The sequence below is a fragment of the Drosophila obscura genome, unplaced genomic scaffold (genome assembly GCF_018151105.1).
Source record: "Drosophila obscura isolate BZ-5 IFL unplaced genomic scaffold, ASM1815110v1 contig_187, whole genome shotgun sequence".
In the NCBI taxonomy this organism is placed as follows: domain Eukaryota; kingdom Metazoa; phylum Arthropoda; class Insecta; order Diptera; family Drosophilidae; genus Drosophila; species Drosophila obscura.
Window position 1 is genome coordinate 92,501 of NW_024542775.1, and position 14,673 is coordinate 107,173.

The following is a 14,673-nucleotide window of genomic DNA, read 5'->3' on the forward strand; positions in this document are numbered from 1 at the left end:
ATGATTTGTTAAGGTCTTCAAAATAGTCATTTTTTAGTGTGATGACTTCATCATTGGACTTCAAATCGCTTTCCGCTGAGCCACTTTTTCAAGTTTGGAAACAAGAAAAAGCCACTAAAGACTAAATCCAGAGAATAGGGTGGGTGAGGGATCAATTTGTAGAATAATTCATCGATTTTCGCAATGGAAACTGCACCCTTGCATTGATTTGGTGGGAAAGCCAAATGCTGTCGCTTATATTTCAAATCCTCATTAAATCGATCCAATAAGTTGGCATAATATTCGCCATAGCCTGTTTTCCCCTTTCTAAAGGTAATCAATGTGGTTAATACGGCGAGAATTCCAAAAAAACGTTTGCCATGACTTTATTGGCTAAAAAACCCTTCCATCTTTGCAGCTTGAACGACCTCGCTTAAGCTAGCTATTATTATCAGCTATTATTAGACACCCTGTATATACTGACTGAGTTACATTGGGAGTTCGGTAACACTAGTCAACACGACAATTAGGCTGTGGCCCAAAATGACTTTTTCTTATAGATTTCGGGGTTTAAAATTTTTTAACGAATTATGCTTTTTTATGTAGTTTTTTTTTAAAGGAATTTTTTAAAATCTGGTATTTTTTTGATGTTTTTTTTTCAGAGGTAGTGTTTTTATTTTTCACATAGCTTCAGTATCTTATATCTGGTGGCATAGAACTTTGCAGTTCTGAAAAGCTGGCAAATGCAGGTATAAATTGGACCCAGACATTTTGTATCTGCAGCTTAACGTCTGAAAAAAAAACAGATTTTTAAAATTCTTTAAAAAAAAATTTACACCATAAAAAAAATAAAGTACTACAAAAATTTGTAAATCCCGAAATCGATCAGAAAAAGTCATTTTGGTTCACAGCCTAAATAAAAAGTTCAATTTTGTTGAGTAGCGTAATACCAGATTTTAGAAATTCTTTAAAAAAAATTACACCATAAAAAACAAAAAAAAAGTACTACAAAAATTTTTAAATCCCGAAATCTATCAGAAAAAGTCATTTTTGGTTCACAGCCTAAATAAAAAGTTCAATTTTGTTGAATAGTGTAATTAGAGCCCCAACAAATTAGAACATTCCAGAAATTAGAACCGGACATTTCATTGCATTGGCGACTCTGAAATTAGAGCCTGTGATGCGCCTGTGGAAATTTGTATTAGTTAATGACTAAAGGACAAAATAAACATTAAAATTAAAAAATTTAAAATAGCTAAATTAACTTTTTATATGTTTAATTAACTATATTTTAATAAGTTAGGTTAGGTTTTGTATAAAAATAAAACTTGATCAATTTTTTTTAATGTAGTTTTATCATTTTCTGAAAAAAAAAGTCCAGATATTAGAACTTTTTAGAAATTAGAAACACCCCAGAAACCAATGTGGTTATAATTTCCGAACTTCCACTGTACTGTGTATAACGTTCCCCCTCGTTTTGTCCTGTGTCAGTAATCAGAACATTTAATTATAATGTTTAATCGAAGGAAGCTTTTCCTGAATTCAGTTACACCTGCATGGTTTAGTTAAATTTTGTAGGTATGTTTGTTTTGTAGGTATGTATTTCTTATAAAATTAAAAATTGGTTTTTATTTGAATGTATTTGGAATGAATGAATAAATAATGAAAATACTTTACCATAGCTAATATTTTTGTTGATAAAATTGACTATTTGTGGTTTGGGAATGTAAATGATAATTTTCAAATATTTTCATATGCTGCCATCCACATTTCATACTTTAATATACTTAATGCTTGGTTCTTGTTAATTTTTATAACCAATATAATTTTTTAGTAACGGAATAAAACAAAGGTACATATCCATATATATGTACATATATGTATATACATTTTTATATATTTACATACATGTATGGATTTTTGTCACCCTTAAACACGACTTGTCAAGCAATTTTAAATACAGAAATAGTTCAATATTTTTAAAATCTTACATCCTATTGTTGCAACATTTTAGACCTGATATTCACTGAATGGGTGTGTTACGAAATTATGTTTAATTCACGTACATATGTACTCATTGTTTGTATGTATTGAACGATTGTAAGCAAGGGCGAATAGGGTGGTAAGGCACACACACTTCACGATACGCTACTGTCAACATATAATTTATCACTTCATGATTTATAATTGTAGACATATGTATATATACTTTTCTTTCGGAAATTAACAAAACGTTTAAACCTTAAACAAGTTGGCATTTAATATATACAATCACCGTACATATTAAATTTCAAAATACTCGGATTTTCTTTTAGTAAAGAATAATCTTTAAACGGAGAACATTTTTTTTAATTTTTGGGTGCAACGGCACATAAGTAAGGTTTCATGCAAACATATCGATATATCGTTAAAAATTAAATAAGACATGTAGGGTATTCCTGAAACAGATTTGGATTTCTTACATTTTAATCACCGTGGACATTATTTATATATTTTAATGAATTCAGTTACGTCAGCATAATTTAGTTCATTTGATGGTAAAATTTTGTTTTATTTTGTAAATACATATGTATTTTTTATTCATTATTCTATGTATGTATGTATTAATGGTATGGTATGTAACACATTTCATACAAACAATATGAAATATAAAATAGATATTTATTTACTCCCAGTTCATGAAGTTTATCCGGCTCAAAAAGTTCTGTATTGACGTGGGGATACTGACGATATTTCACAGCAGCATTGTTGTCGGTGCCCTCTATGAAATTTTCGTTTTTGTGCCACCCTATATTAAACCATTCAGCAATCTTTGCTTGAAAATTATGTATACAAACGTAACTTGAAAGAAACAATATTAACTAATAATATTAAGCATAACTATATTACTACTACATTTGTCAAAAAAGAATCGGAAACTCTTTAATTCAATATCGCTTGTTAGTCCCATTTTTTTTTGCAAATGTCATTTTACGTTTGTCTATATACGTGTGTGGAATGTATTTAAAATAATCGGAATGTACATGCATTGAATAAAATATCCAAGCTGAAACCACATTCTTCGGGACTGCACTCTTGCATTTGGGACCACTCATAATGGATACATAAAATGGTTGGGGTCTTTGTAGGTACTTACTTACATACATATATACATATGTTCCGTTTACAAAGAAAACAAACTAGCCTCAAACTGAATAAAGTTATATTTTTCTTTTCGTATTTCAGAGCACACTCAGTAGAAATTATATATATGTATGGAGTCTGGATTGCCCCGAAATAGTTTAAGACGTGAGCAACTAGCTGAACATATTTTTGTAAATGTTGAAGCTGAATAAGAATGATTGGATGCCACGGAAAGGCTTTCATTGAAAAACGGCAGAACCAAAACGGATAAGGTTGCAAAAAACTTGATAATTTGTTAACCAATGCGTCAACAAACAATATACGCAAGCTATCCGATTTCAAAGTCGTCTTATGCTTTCTTCAATACTGCATTACCATTAAAATCTTTTAAACGAGGCACTACTTCCAAGGTGCGACATTGAAAACAGGCCCTTGTGGTAGAAATAGGCACATCAAATCCAATAATATATTACCACTCCCGGTTTGTATTATTATATCTGTGATCGGAAATACGGAGTCTCGAGAAGTTTCATATTTTACCTATTAATTTAACAAATTATTAGATTTCGTGAAAAAATCCTTCCTATTTAAGGGTGCGTCGACCTCGAACGTACCTAAAGACAATCCCAAATTGCCGTTCCTCAAAATTTTCAAAAAACTTCATATTGGCCTTTTTGGTCTTAAAGAAAGAATGCCGAATATTTGCCTAGTGTAATGCAGATATAGAAATTGCTATTGATTTATCAAGCAAAACATTCCGTAAAAAATGTTGAACTCGTTCCAATGACACTTAAAAAATGGCTTATTAACATTAAACAAAATATATTTAATGCCTAAATCAAAACTATCCATTGGCTAACATTTGCATTCAGTAGTGAGAAACTAGTAATGCCAATATTTAATGAAGCAAATCTGATAATACCATATCTTTAATATCGCCTGAGGGTATAGATTTGTTATACAAATTCCTGGCAATGTCTTAAGAGAGAAAAATTCTTCATATGCATAAACGAAGCCCTGAAAAATGAAAATTTAATATCAGCTGTATTGAATAGTTTGGCAAACAACGAACAATGTGCAACTGAAACTGTTCATCTCCTACTCAGTTAGACCGCACAAGTCGGTCCATTTCTGTGTTTTAGCTTCAGTAAAACTAAGTCCACTTATAATCATAACACGAACAGGTTGAAATAATAACGGAAATTCTGATACAAAAATACAAATATATTCGCCACTATGGTTGGTACACAACAAAAAAGTAGTCATATTCAATTATCTGGAACGAATGCAAAACGTGATGCCAACACTTTTCCCGGGAAAAGCGACATAAAAGCAGCGCCCGTTGTACCTCAAATCGGAAAAGCATCTTCACCTACAATATCAATACCAACACCTCAGCCCAAAGTCAAGATGATCAATCAAAATCCGAAACAGGCTGGGATCACTCATACCAATTCACATAATTTAAGCCATCACTCTTGTCACGGAAACATGGTGCAATATTATAGTAGTAGCTATGGATCACCGGGAATTTTTCATGATAGTAAAAAAGAATTGCAACCCACAGAGAAACTCGCCAATTATACTGGAGATGACAAAAATATACAACGTAGTTTAACCATAGATGGATGCGAAATTTTAGGACCCATTCAAGGTGACTATATATGTGCATATTTATATTGAAAATAAAAAAAACATGCATTTTATAATATATTTTAGCAATCTCTCTGCCTAATGTTACAGCAGTCTCGCCAAAACCCGATTTTATTGCTGGCCTAATTTCCAAAGATTTGCCTTGCAGGGGTGCTATTCTACCCAATTATAAATTACAATCGGAATCAGAAACCCTCGATTTATTAAAGGAAAAAGCTCAACCTGTCATAGAAAACGACTCTTTCACCTTTCATGAGCAAATAATTATGTCTGGCCAACAAAAAAGTGCATTACAAGAAAAACCAAAAGTACTCGTTGTTTCCCCACAACAAGTAATGATATTGTACATGCATAAATTAACGCCCTATGAGCGAACTGAAATACTCGCGTATCCACAGATTTATTTTATTGGTGCTAATGCAAAGAAACGCCCTGGAGTGTACGGACCAAACAATTCGGACTATGATAATGAACAAGGAGCTTATATTCATATACCGCACGATCACGTAGCGTACCGATATGAAATGCTCAAGATAATTGGCAAGGGCAGTTTCGGTCAGGTGATAAAGGCCTATGATCATAAGACTCACGAGCATGTTGCCTTAAAAATAGTGCGCAATGAGAAGCGGTTTCATCGGCAGGCACAAGAGGAAATTCGAATTCTTCATCATTTGCGTCGTCACGATAAATATAATACTATGAACATCATACACATGTTTGACTACTTTACATTTCGTAATCACACTTGCATAACATTTGAGCTTCTCAGCATTAACCTTTATGAATTGATTAAAAAAAATGGATTTAAGGGCTTCAGCCTACAGCTTGTGCGAAAATTTGCACATTCGCTACTCCAATGCTTGGATGCACTATACAAAAATGAGATTATACATTGTGATATGAAACCAGAAAATGTGCTTTTGAAACAACAAGGTCGTTCTGGTATTAAGGTAAGCCTATATATATATCTATATATATTTAAAATCTCGTGCCACGGTCCCAAACAGCTAAACCGATTCTTATGACATTTTTGGTGTATATTAAGTAGGTCTGTGAATAGGTCGTGCAGCAAGACGCAAGTTTTTTTTCAGGGTTTATTATGTAGGTTTATTGTATCAATTATCACAGACAATAAAGTAAAATTACTTAACTGTTACTGTTGATTAGCAACTTTTGTTAAGGGTCAATGACAATTTCTATTTACAATTTACTATTTTAAGTTAAATGCGAGACCAACGGACGAAAACGGTGATTGTGCAACAATAATTTATTTGTTCCTGGTGGCCAAGTCGGACGGATGGATGCCGTTTAACCTTCGCCTGGTTCTGCTCCTTACCAATCTTCTAGCGAGGACGTTCGAGTGGCTCTTTAGTTTGGTGAAGTATCTTGCGGCTTGTTCATTAATATTGTCACCGACTGAGAGGACTCCAAGGCGATGTCTCTATTACGGACATACCATTCAGCACCTTTCTAGCCTTGCTTTCTAAGGCGCTTCTGATTATCCTTGTGTGGTTGCCAAAGGTCAGGCGGGTGTCCAGCATAATTCGCAGGTACTTATGTTCCTTCCGTTGCTCCAACAGCTCGCCATCAAGAAATACCCCAGGGCACGTTCCTTTCCTAAGCGTGTGTGTCACTACCACACACTTCTCAGGGTTCACACTGATATTCCACCTACATGCCCAGTTCTCAAACCTTTAAAGGTACCGCTGGAGGTTTTCCGTGGCGTCGTAAATGCAGTTGTCCTTTGACAAGATTGCCGTGTCGTCTGCAAATGTGGCAAGTTTCACATCGATTGGCTGGAACGTATTGTCAACACTATTCTTAGGCATGTCGTGCGTGAAAAGGCTGTACAGCGTTGGCCCTAGCACGCTGCCTTGCGGGACTCCGGCTTCAATCACCTTCACCGTGGAAACTGCTCCGCTCTGTCCAACTTGGAACGTTCTGGGGGTTTATCAGGGGTTTTATCTTCGCAAGTAATCCGATGTGCCAAACTCTGTCGAACAAGGAACAAAACCAAATTTTTCTTAAAGATTTGGGGCTTAGGAATGGTTTGATGATATTTTTTTTCTATGGCAGAACTTTGGGATCAAAGCAAACGAAAAAGGGTTGTAAATTTGGTACCTGATCGCGATCCCAATTCCCAATTGGCAGTTGGGCCCGCAACCTTCCAAAAGGTATTTTTTGTTACATTTTTAATTTTTTAGGCTTGGTTAACGAATTTTAGCTCCAAAGTCTCTCCATAGATGTTAATGAGCGATACCTTAAACGACGCCAAATTAATGCACCTATACACCAAAAAATAGAGGACATAGGATATAATTTTTTTTCGACTATTCCTGAGTTTTTAAAGTCAAAATTTCGTAAAAAATAACGCACTAAAATCATCATTTTTGCAAATCACAAAGTGTTTGGGCTTAACTTCTAGCTGTTTTGATTATCTTTTCAAAATAGGAAAGTTCTTTGCAACCAGACGTAACCGCTACCTCTGAAAAAAGCTTAAACAAAATACCAGACTTCAAAAATTCTTCAAAAAAAATTTCTACCATAGAAAAAAAACCATAATTCTTTAAAAATATTTTAAAGCCCCATATCTGTCAGATAAAGTCGGGTTGGATCCTTGAGGAAAAAAAAGTTCGATTTTGTCGGGTAGTGTAATCTGCAAAGAATGCAGCGCTCCAGGAGCTTCCCAAAAGTGGGGAGCAGGCTGATTGGCCTGTAATTGGCCAGGTCGTCCGGGGATTTTCCGGGTTTATGCAGCATGACAACCTGCGCGGCTTTCCATGCTTTGGGGAAGTGTCCCAACCTCAGCGTTGCATTCAGTATTTGGAACAGGTACAAAAGCGCTCTGAGTGGCAGCACATTTGTCACTGTTATCTATATTGTCCTTTCCTGGGGCCTTTTTATCTTTGAGCATCTTATCTTTGTCTTTAGTACCCGGTGGCCCCAATCACACTCCAGGAACTAAAGACGCAAGGTGAAACAAACATGCGAAATAGTATAACATAAAGAACAGGCGAACGAATTCAGGAAGATAACTAAACTGTGCGTGTGGGTATGTCGCAATTCAAATTCAAACATGTGTCCTATGGTAAGTGTTGCGCATCAGGAAAAAGTGAAACTGCCTGAAATTGAAACACAACCAAAGAACCATTTGCTTTCTGATCGGCACGGAACCAGATTCAAAACTGTTCCTGTTCTGTTGAAGTCCATTCTCTAAAGCAGAAGAGTTTGCCGGGCCAGCTATGAAAAATTTAAAAATAGTATTTTTTGTCTAATTTTTTCCTTTTTGAGGTTTGGTTAACTAATTTTAGCTCCACCGTCTCTCCATAGATTTTAATGAACAATACCTTAAACGACGCCTAATTAATGCGTCTATCTAAAATGCATGTCAAGAATTATTTTTCGACTTTTCCCGAGTTTTTAAAGTCAAAATTTCGGGGAAAAATACCGCAAAAAAATGATGAAATTTGAATTTGAAAGATTGATATCTTCCAGGCGTAAAGCTGCAGCTACAAAGTGTCCGGGTCGGATTTATAGCTGCAATTGTCAGTTTTTTAGAACTGCAAAGTTCTATGCAACCAGATATAAGATACTTAAGTTATTTGAAGCACTACCTCTGATAAAAAAACAATAAAAAAAATACCAGATTTTTAAAAATTCTCTAAAAAAAAACTAAACCATAAAAAAAACCAGAATTCGTTAGAAAAATGTAAACCCCGAAATCTATAAGAAAAAGTAATTTTGGGCCACAGCGTAAATGTCGTGTTAACTTTAAACTGCGATTTTAGTGGTTTTTTTCATTAAGTATTGCTTTGATTTAGCTGTCAGTGTGTTTTGTGACATAACATGTTAAATATATTTTCAAAGTAGTGCCTTGATTTAGTTGTCAGTGTTGATTTGTGATATAATCTTGATCTAATATATTTCTGTGTGTTTATAACGTTTACTTGTGAATTTGGTTATTTTGTAATTGTGCTAAAGTGAACGAGAAGGAACGTGCGAGTTGCTTCTGGGGACGCGACTCTACTTATACCCGTACTCAGTCAGTATATACATTTTTGAGCATATGACTTTTAAGAATTAAAAAAACATTTTACATTTTACATTTTTTTGCTACATCTGATATCTACATCTACAATGTATATTATACATCTAACATGTAGATTTTACATGTTCCATTTAGAATCTACATCTCCTCCGCTAGGGGTTGCTCGCGCACTGAACGCGGCAGAGTGTGCGAGCGAGAAAGAGATAGGTAGCGTGTCTCTGGCTGGGGAGGCGGGGAAAGCAACTGAAAATTAAATTTCTTCATTCTGGCTATAATTTTATCGTATCTTTAAAAATGTGCCTGCTACAGATTTTCGCTATTATGTGGTGGCGGAAGGGGGCGGGGCGAAATTTTGAAATACACTTGCAGCAGTGTGGTATCACATGAGCCTGGAAACCAAATTTGGTTGCCCTAGCTCTTATAGTCTCTGAGATCTAGGCACTCAACAAGACGGACAGACAGACAGACGGACAGAAAGACATGGCTATATCGACTCGGCTATTGATGCTGATCAATAATATGTATACTTTATGGGGTTCGGAAACGTTTCCTTATCTGCGTTACACACATCCACTTTTACCACAAATCTAATATACCCCTTAACTCTTTTTTGAGTACGGGTATAAAAATGCCAGCAAGACGCAAGGGGGCCCAGTTCCACCGGACAAACCATGCAACATTAATGCGACATAATAGAGCTGAAAAGCAGACTAACAAGTCGAAGAAGATAACGAAATTGTGCTTGAGGGCATATCGCAATTGAGTGATTCTCAATCACAAGATGTATGAAATGTATGGTATGAGACGTGTGCGGCCGCCGCTGGGGCCGCATCATGTTGCAATCTTTAGAGTGGTGCTAAAATATATTAGGCCAAACACACTGCATGAATACACTACAATCCGCTTCGTTCCTTCGTATCGCTTTCGCATACGAGCCGGATATTGAATATTCCGCACATCAGAAACTGTTAATTAGTGCTATGGACAAGGAATGTCCCCATTGTCAAGTATAAGTCAAGTGGTATGTGTTGCGCATCAGGAAAAGTACAACTACCTGAAATTGAGACACCACCGGAACAGCTTGCTCATAGGCACGGATCCAGATTCAAACATCTTTCTGAAGTCAATTCGAAAATTCAATTTATGCTTCCAAATTACATCGTTCGGAGCAACAGAAATAGTTAAATGGTCAACAATACAATTCCACATTTAAAATCAAAGGACAATTTTACCACAAAGTAGGATCTTTGATGCCAATGCCAAACGAAGCACATGAGTTTTTACAAATATACTTCATGGGTGGTGAGGACATAAATCGCGCACTCAACATTCGCGTAGATGCGCGTAGTTGCGGTTACCATAACCTCATTTCGGTAATAGCCAGGCGCATAGTTGGAGAGGTGTACGAACTACTTAATCATCACAATGAATTATTGAATTATTTACATAATTACACGTGTTCAGTCAAACAAAATGCTGGATGGCAAAAACGTCGATGCATATTATATATTAAAAACAAACAAAACGAGAAGGAACGTGTGAGTCGCTTCTAGGGACGCGACTCTACTTATACCCGTACTCAGTCAGTATATACATTTTTGAGCATATGATTTTTTAGAATTTTAGAATTAAAAAAAAATTTTACATTTTACATTTTTTTGCTACATCTGTTATCTACATCTACATATATTATGTATATTCTACATCTAACATGTAGATTATACATGTACCATTTAGATTCTACATCTCCTCCGTTAGGGGTTGCTCGCGCACTGAACGCGGCAGAGTGTGCGAGCGAGAAAGAGAATCAGAGGCGTCAGGAGCGCTGGAGAAGGAGAAGGAACCAACAGAAAATTAATTTCTTCATTCTGGCTATATTTATGATCCGATCTGATTCAGATTAGGCAATCTGGTAGATATGGGCATTTTCTACGATACTGCGTTTTTAGTTTTATCGTATCTTTAAAAATGTGCTTGCCACAGATTTTCGTTCTTTGTGTGGGCGGAAGGGGGCGGGGCGAAATTTTGAAATACACTTGTAGCAGTGTGATATCACATAAGTCTGGAAACCAAATTTGGTTGCCCTAGCTCTTATAGTCTCTGAGATCTAGGCGCTCAACAAGACGGACAGACAGACAGACAGACAGACATGGCTATATCGACTCGGCTATTGATGCTGATCAAGAATATATATATTTTATGGGGTCGGAAAATTTTCCTTCTCTGCGTTACACACATCCACTTTTACCACAAATCTAATATACCCCTTAACTCTTTTTTGAGTACGGGTATAAAAACAATATTGATAATGGTTGACGTGATAAAAATCAACAACGTAGACATTGATATTGACAATCGTTCTGCAGTTCAGTGCAATCTCTCAAATATATTTTCAAGTATGTGAATAAAGGCAGCGATATGATTGTGTTTCAAACTTTGATATGATGCCACTCGATTAAATGCAAATAATACGAGACTATGTTTTTTATGGATATGAATCAAATGATTCAAATGCAAAACAAAAAAACTTTTTAAGAAAGATCTATAAAATTTTTATTTGTGTTTTATTGGTGTTATATACAGGCAGGCTCCGGATTTAACTTTCACAAAAAAAAAAATGTGATTAACTTTTCAAAACGAAAAGTCGAGCACTCCCGCGAAAAACGCAAGACTTCTGTTTTCAAAACGGCAACAAATTCCTCGCCGAAATGAAAATTATACAACTAAAAAAATCTTAACTGCAAAAGAAAAAAAAAAAGATTGACATTAATTTGACACCATTACCTGGGCTTGAGCTTTTGCCTTATTTATAAATAATTTTTATTTAAGCCAACCTCAAAATTGGATCTGAAAAAATTGTTCAGGTCAAAAAAAAAGTGAATTCATTTTAACAGCTGTGGCAGCCCGATTTGGGTATCGATTTGGCTTTCTGTATGAGCTGGCACTACCGCGTGGGTATAACAGAAGTAAATTTGGCGGTTAACAGTACAAAGAGTAAACAAGTTCAGAAAAGTCGATTCGAGAAAGCCATGCAATGAGAAGAATGACTTTTTGCTGAGAAGTAAAACGCAAAGTGAATGTGTCCGGTGTCCTGCCTAATAATTTTATTTTTGCAATTCGCGTAAATGTGTGTAACAGCCAGTTGTAAGCTTTTCCGATCCCATAAAGTGTATACATACATATGTACATATATTCTTACAAGTATCTTTACCATCTAAACCAATTCCATTTGTATTTTTGTATTTCCAAAAGGTTATTGACTTTGGTTCGTCATGCTTCGAAAATCAACGTATATATACATATATACAATCACGATTTTACCGTGCCCCTGAGGTTATTTTGGGAGCAAAATATGGCAGAGCTATTGACATGTGGTCCCTGGGTTGCATTTTGGCGGAACTATTATCAGGGCACGCACTGTTTCCGGGTGAAAACGAAAGCGACCAACTTGCTTGTATTATTGAAGTTCTCGGCATGCCCAATAAAACTTTACTAGCCACCTCAAAGCGATCCAAAACGTTCTTTAGCCCAAAAGGCTATCCACGTTATTGCACTGTACGCACCATGTCGGATGGAATGGTTGTACTAATTGGTGGCCAGTCGCGTCGAGGAAAGCCACGAGGTCCCCCATGCTCAAAAAGCCTTTCTAAAGCCCTGGATGGATGCAAGGATCCGCTCTTTCTTAACTTTATACGTGGTTGCTTGGAATGGGATGCAGATAAACGATTAACTCCATCGGAGGCTCTCAAGCATCCGTGGCTGCGCCGTCGCCTTCCCAGACCGCCAAGTAGCACAAGCGGCTGTGTTGGAATAAACGGAGCTAGCGTCAGTGGTGATCAGTCACCGGTAACAGGTAGATAGTTAGCTGGCTAACTTTTTTTTACCACTTTGCGCCTGCACGTGCTAATGTCTATATTTTCAGGGCTCAATATAAGTTTGGCCAATGAAACGACTGGATCTTCAACCTCTGCTACATTTGCCTCATTAACAATGGAAAGAGAGAACAGCAATTGCAGCGGTCGAGTAAACCATGGCGGAATTTCTGAAGAAGAATTTAAACGTACAACAAGCCTTAACGGCTGTGACGGATCGTTACCAGCGTCAACAGCACCTATATTAACAGCCGACCTTTTGGCCGATAGTTTTAAAAATACTACTGTTATATCGCCACATTTGTCATCGTCAACGCATTCAGCTGATTCCGGTGGTCTCAGTACAGTCGCTCGCAGTGTCGTTACATCCAGATATCCTCCGTCATCATTATCGTATTTGCCGCACATGAATAATAATGGAACTGAACGTAATATTGAAACTCATAATTAATTGAAACCAAACTAATTCTGCAATATATTTCAGGTTTATCTATTTTTTCTGCTTCGTTAAACAGCTCTGCCCACTCATTAACGCAATTGGAACCAATCACAAACTTAGATGTTTTTACCGTATATTCAGGTTCAACCACACCTAATTTAACAGCGACCGATACGGGTTGTGGTTTTGTTTCAGTTTCGGTTGCAGAAGATATGGACATGGCAGCCTCGGCCTCTTTTGTTAATCTCAGTAACACCTGCGCAGTGGATAAGTCCATCGGTAACAATGAAAATAAAAACTTTTCACAGCACGCTCATAAGTTTAAAGTATCTTCCAAAGATATGTAGCAAATTGTTTGACGATATATAGCTTTTTGCCATCTAAGGGATTGGAAGCAGTACGACTTGTTGTTATCTGATTTATTAACAACACTGCCATAGAAGTGATAAGCTGAAGACGTCTAGATCGTTGGCGCTGATTTGCATTGTACTTGCTTCAAATTGTACATGCACATGCTGCATAGATCTCAAGCATCTCGAAATTATGCACTTGAATTATAAGCAAAAAATATTGCCATTATTTCCTTTAAACTCACTTAACATCTAAAATATACTAGTGTGGGAAATATACAAACTAATTTAAAATGTATAGTACGAGTTTTGAATCAAGTGTGGCAGTGAACTTTGTTAACTATTCTTTGTACTAAGACATCATTAATGATTGCTTTTATACCTTTTTCAGAGGGTAATGTACATTGGTTCATATTTTATATTTTCAATGAACAGATGTAAGCATTACCGACCTTTTATTAAGATGAAAATCTGAGTATTTTGTCAAAAAGATTTTCGTTACTGGTTTCAAATAAAAATTTAGTTTTCAAAACTTTCCAAATTTAAATAAAAATTGAATCAATTTATCATAAAGACGATAGAAATGCAACAATTGATCGAAAAACTATAATTCTTTGTTTATTTAACTATAACCTGACTTAATTGTAGACATCGGTTGACAAAAACGTAAGCGCTTTTGGCTTTAAATATATACAAATCAATAACTCATGCATATTTTTTAATTAAAGTGCCATTAAACATTTTCATAACATTGTACAAATATATTTTTCGGCTTACCATTTTAATAATAAACAATACATTTTTTTTTGCATATTTGATTTTAAATGAGTCAGCTTTGTTGCACAGAAAATTAATTTAATTTACAATATCCAACTTAATCTTACCGTGTGGGAAATATTATATTTTAAAATGCACAACCTATCATCTCCTTTCAGTATTTTTCCTTAAATATTTCAGACTTAACATTTAGGAAAAAGTAAAAAAAAAAAATCGTTTCTTGTGCTTTTACATTCTTTTTGTATAGGTGCGTGCATTAATTAAATGTCGCTTAAGGTAAAAATAATTATATTACAAATTTGTGAAGCCCCATATATCAGAAAAAGTCGGTTTGGTTCATTGAGTAAAAGAGTGTGCAGAGTGCTTTTATTTGTGCAACATACTACGGAGACTAAAAGTAAATAACGTTTGTAAGGTATCTTCACATCTATA

At 35.6% G+C, this 14,673-nt stretch overlaps 2 protein-coding genes across 18 annotated transcripts in view; one reads left to right on the forward strand and one right to left on the reverse strand.

Moving 5' to 3' along the window:
- LOC111070766 (calcium-dependent secretion activator) overlaps positions 1–2,353 on the reverse strand; it is a 70,055-nt gene extending 67,702 nt beyond the window's left edge. For 3 of the 12 annotated variants that reach the window (XM_041593371.1, XM_041593369.1, XM_041593365.1), the window contains exon 1: positions 1,971–2,206. The gene's annotated coding sequence lies outside the window, so the exon portion shown is untranslated. Of the gene's footprint in view, positions 1–1,656; positions 1,687–1,970; positions 2,207–2,259 lie in introns of those variants that run through there. The other 9 variants (XM_041593377.1, XM_041593376.1, XM_041593373.1 and 6 more) reach the window with 6 other exon arrangements.
- Positions 2,354–2,715: 362 nt separating this feature from the next.
- On the forward strand, positions 2,716–14,219 carry LOC111070802 (putative dual specificity tyrosine-phosphorylation-regulated kinase 3 homolog). 6 transcript variants are annotated; one of them, XM_022361746.2, is made up of 7 exons: positions 2,716–3,107; positions 3,205–4,756; positions 4,822–5,705; positions 12,056–12,656; positions 12,726–13,103; positions 13,160–13,393; positions 13,454–14,219. In XM_022361746.2, exons 2-7 carry the CDS (start codon positions 4,339–4,341, stop codon positions 13,459–13,461), a joined length of 2,523 nt encoding a protein of 840 aa, XP_022217438.1. In that variant the 5' UTR covers positions 2,716–3,107; positions 3,205–4,338; the 3' UTR covers positions 13,462–14,219. The 6 variants fall into 6 exon arrangements, with proteins under 6 accessions (XP_022217438.1, XP_022217436.1, XP_022217437.1 ...); XM_022361744.2 differs by having other exon boundaries at positions 4,846–5,705; positions 13,160–14,219; XM_022361745.2 differs by having other exon boundaries at positions 4,849–5,705; positions 13,160–14,219.
- Positions 14,220–14,673: the final 454 nt, after the last annotated feature.

What these genes read in the sequence shown, in the direction of transcription:
- LOC111070802 (XM_041593399.1), top strand. Translation starts at nt 4,339, where the DNA reads ATGGTTGGTACACAACAAAAAAGTAGTCATATTCAATTATCTGGAACG. An exon ending in AATTTTAGGACCCATTCAAG is followed by an intron (nt 4,757 to 4,821) that starts GTGACTATATAT and finishes AATATATTTTAG; the next exon opens with CAATCTCTCTGCCTAATGTT. An exon ending in TGATCAGTCACCGGTAACAG is followed by an intron (nt 12,657 to 12,725) that starts GTAGATAGTTAG and finishes CTATATTTTCAG; the next exon opens with GGCTCAATATAAGTTTGGCC.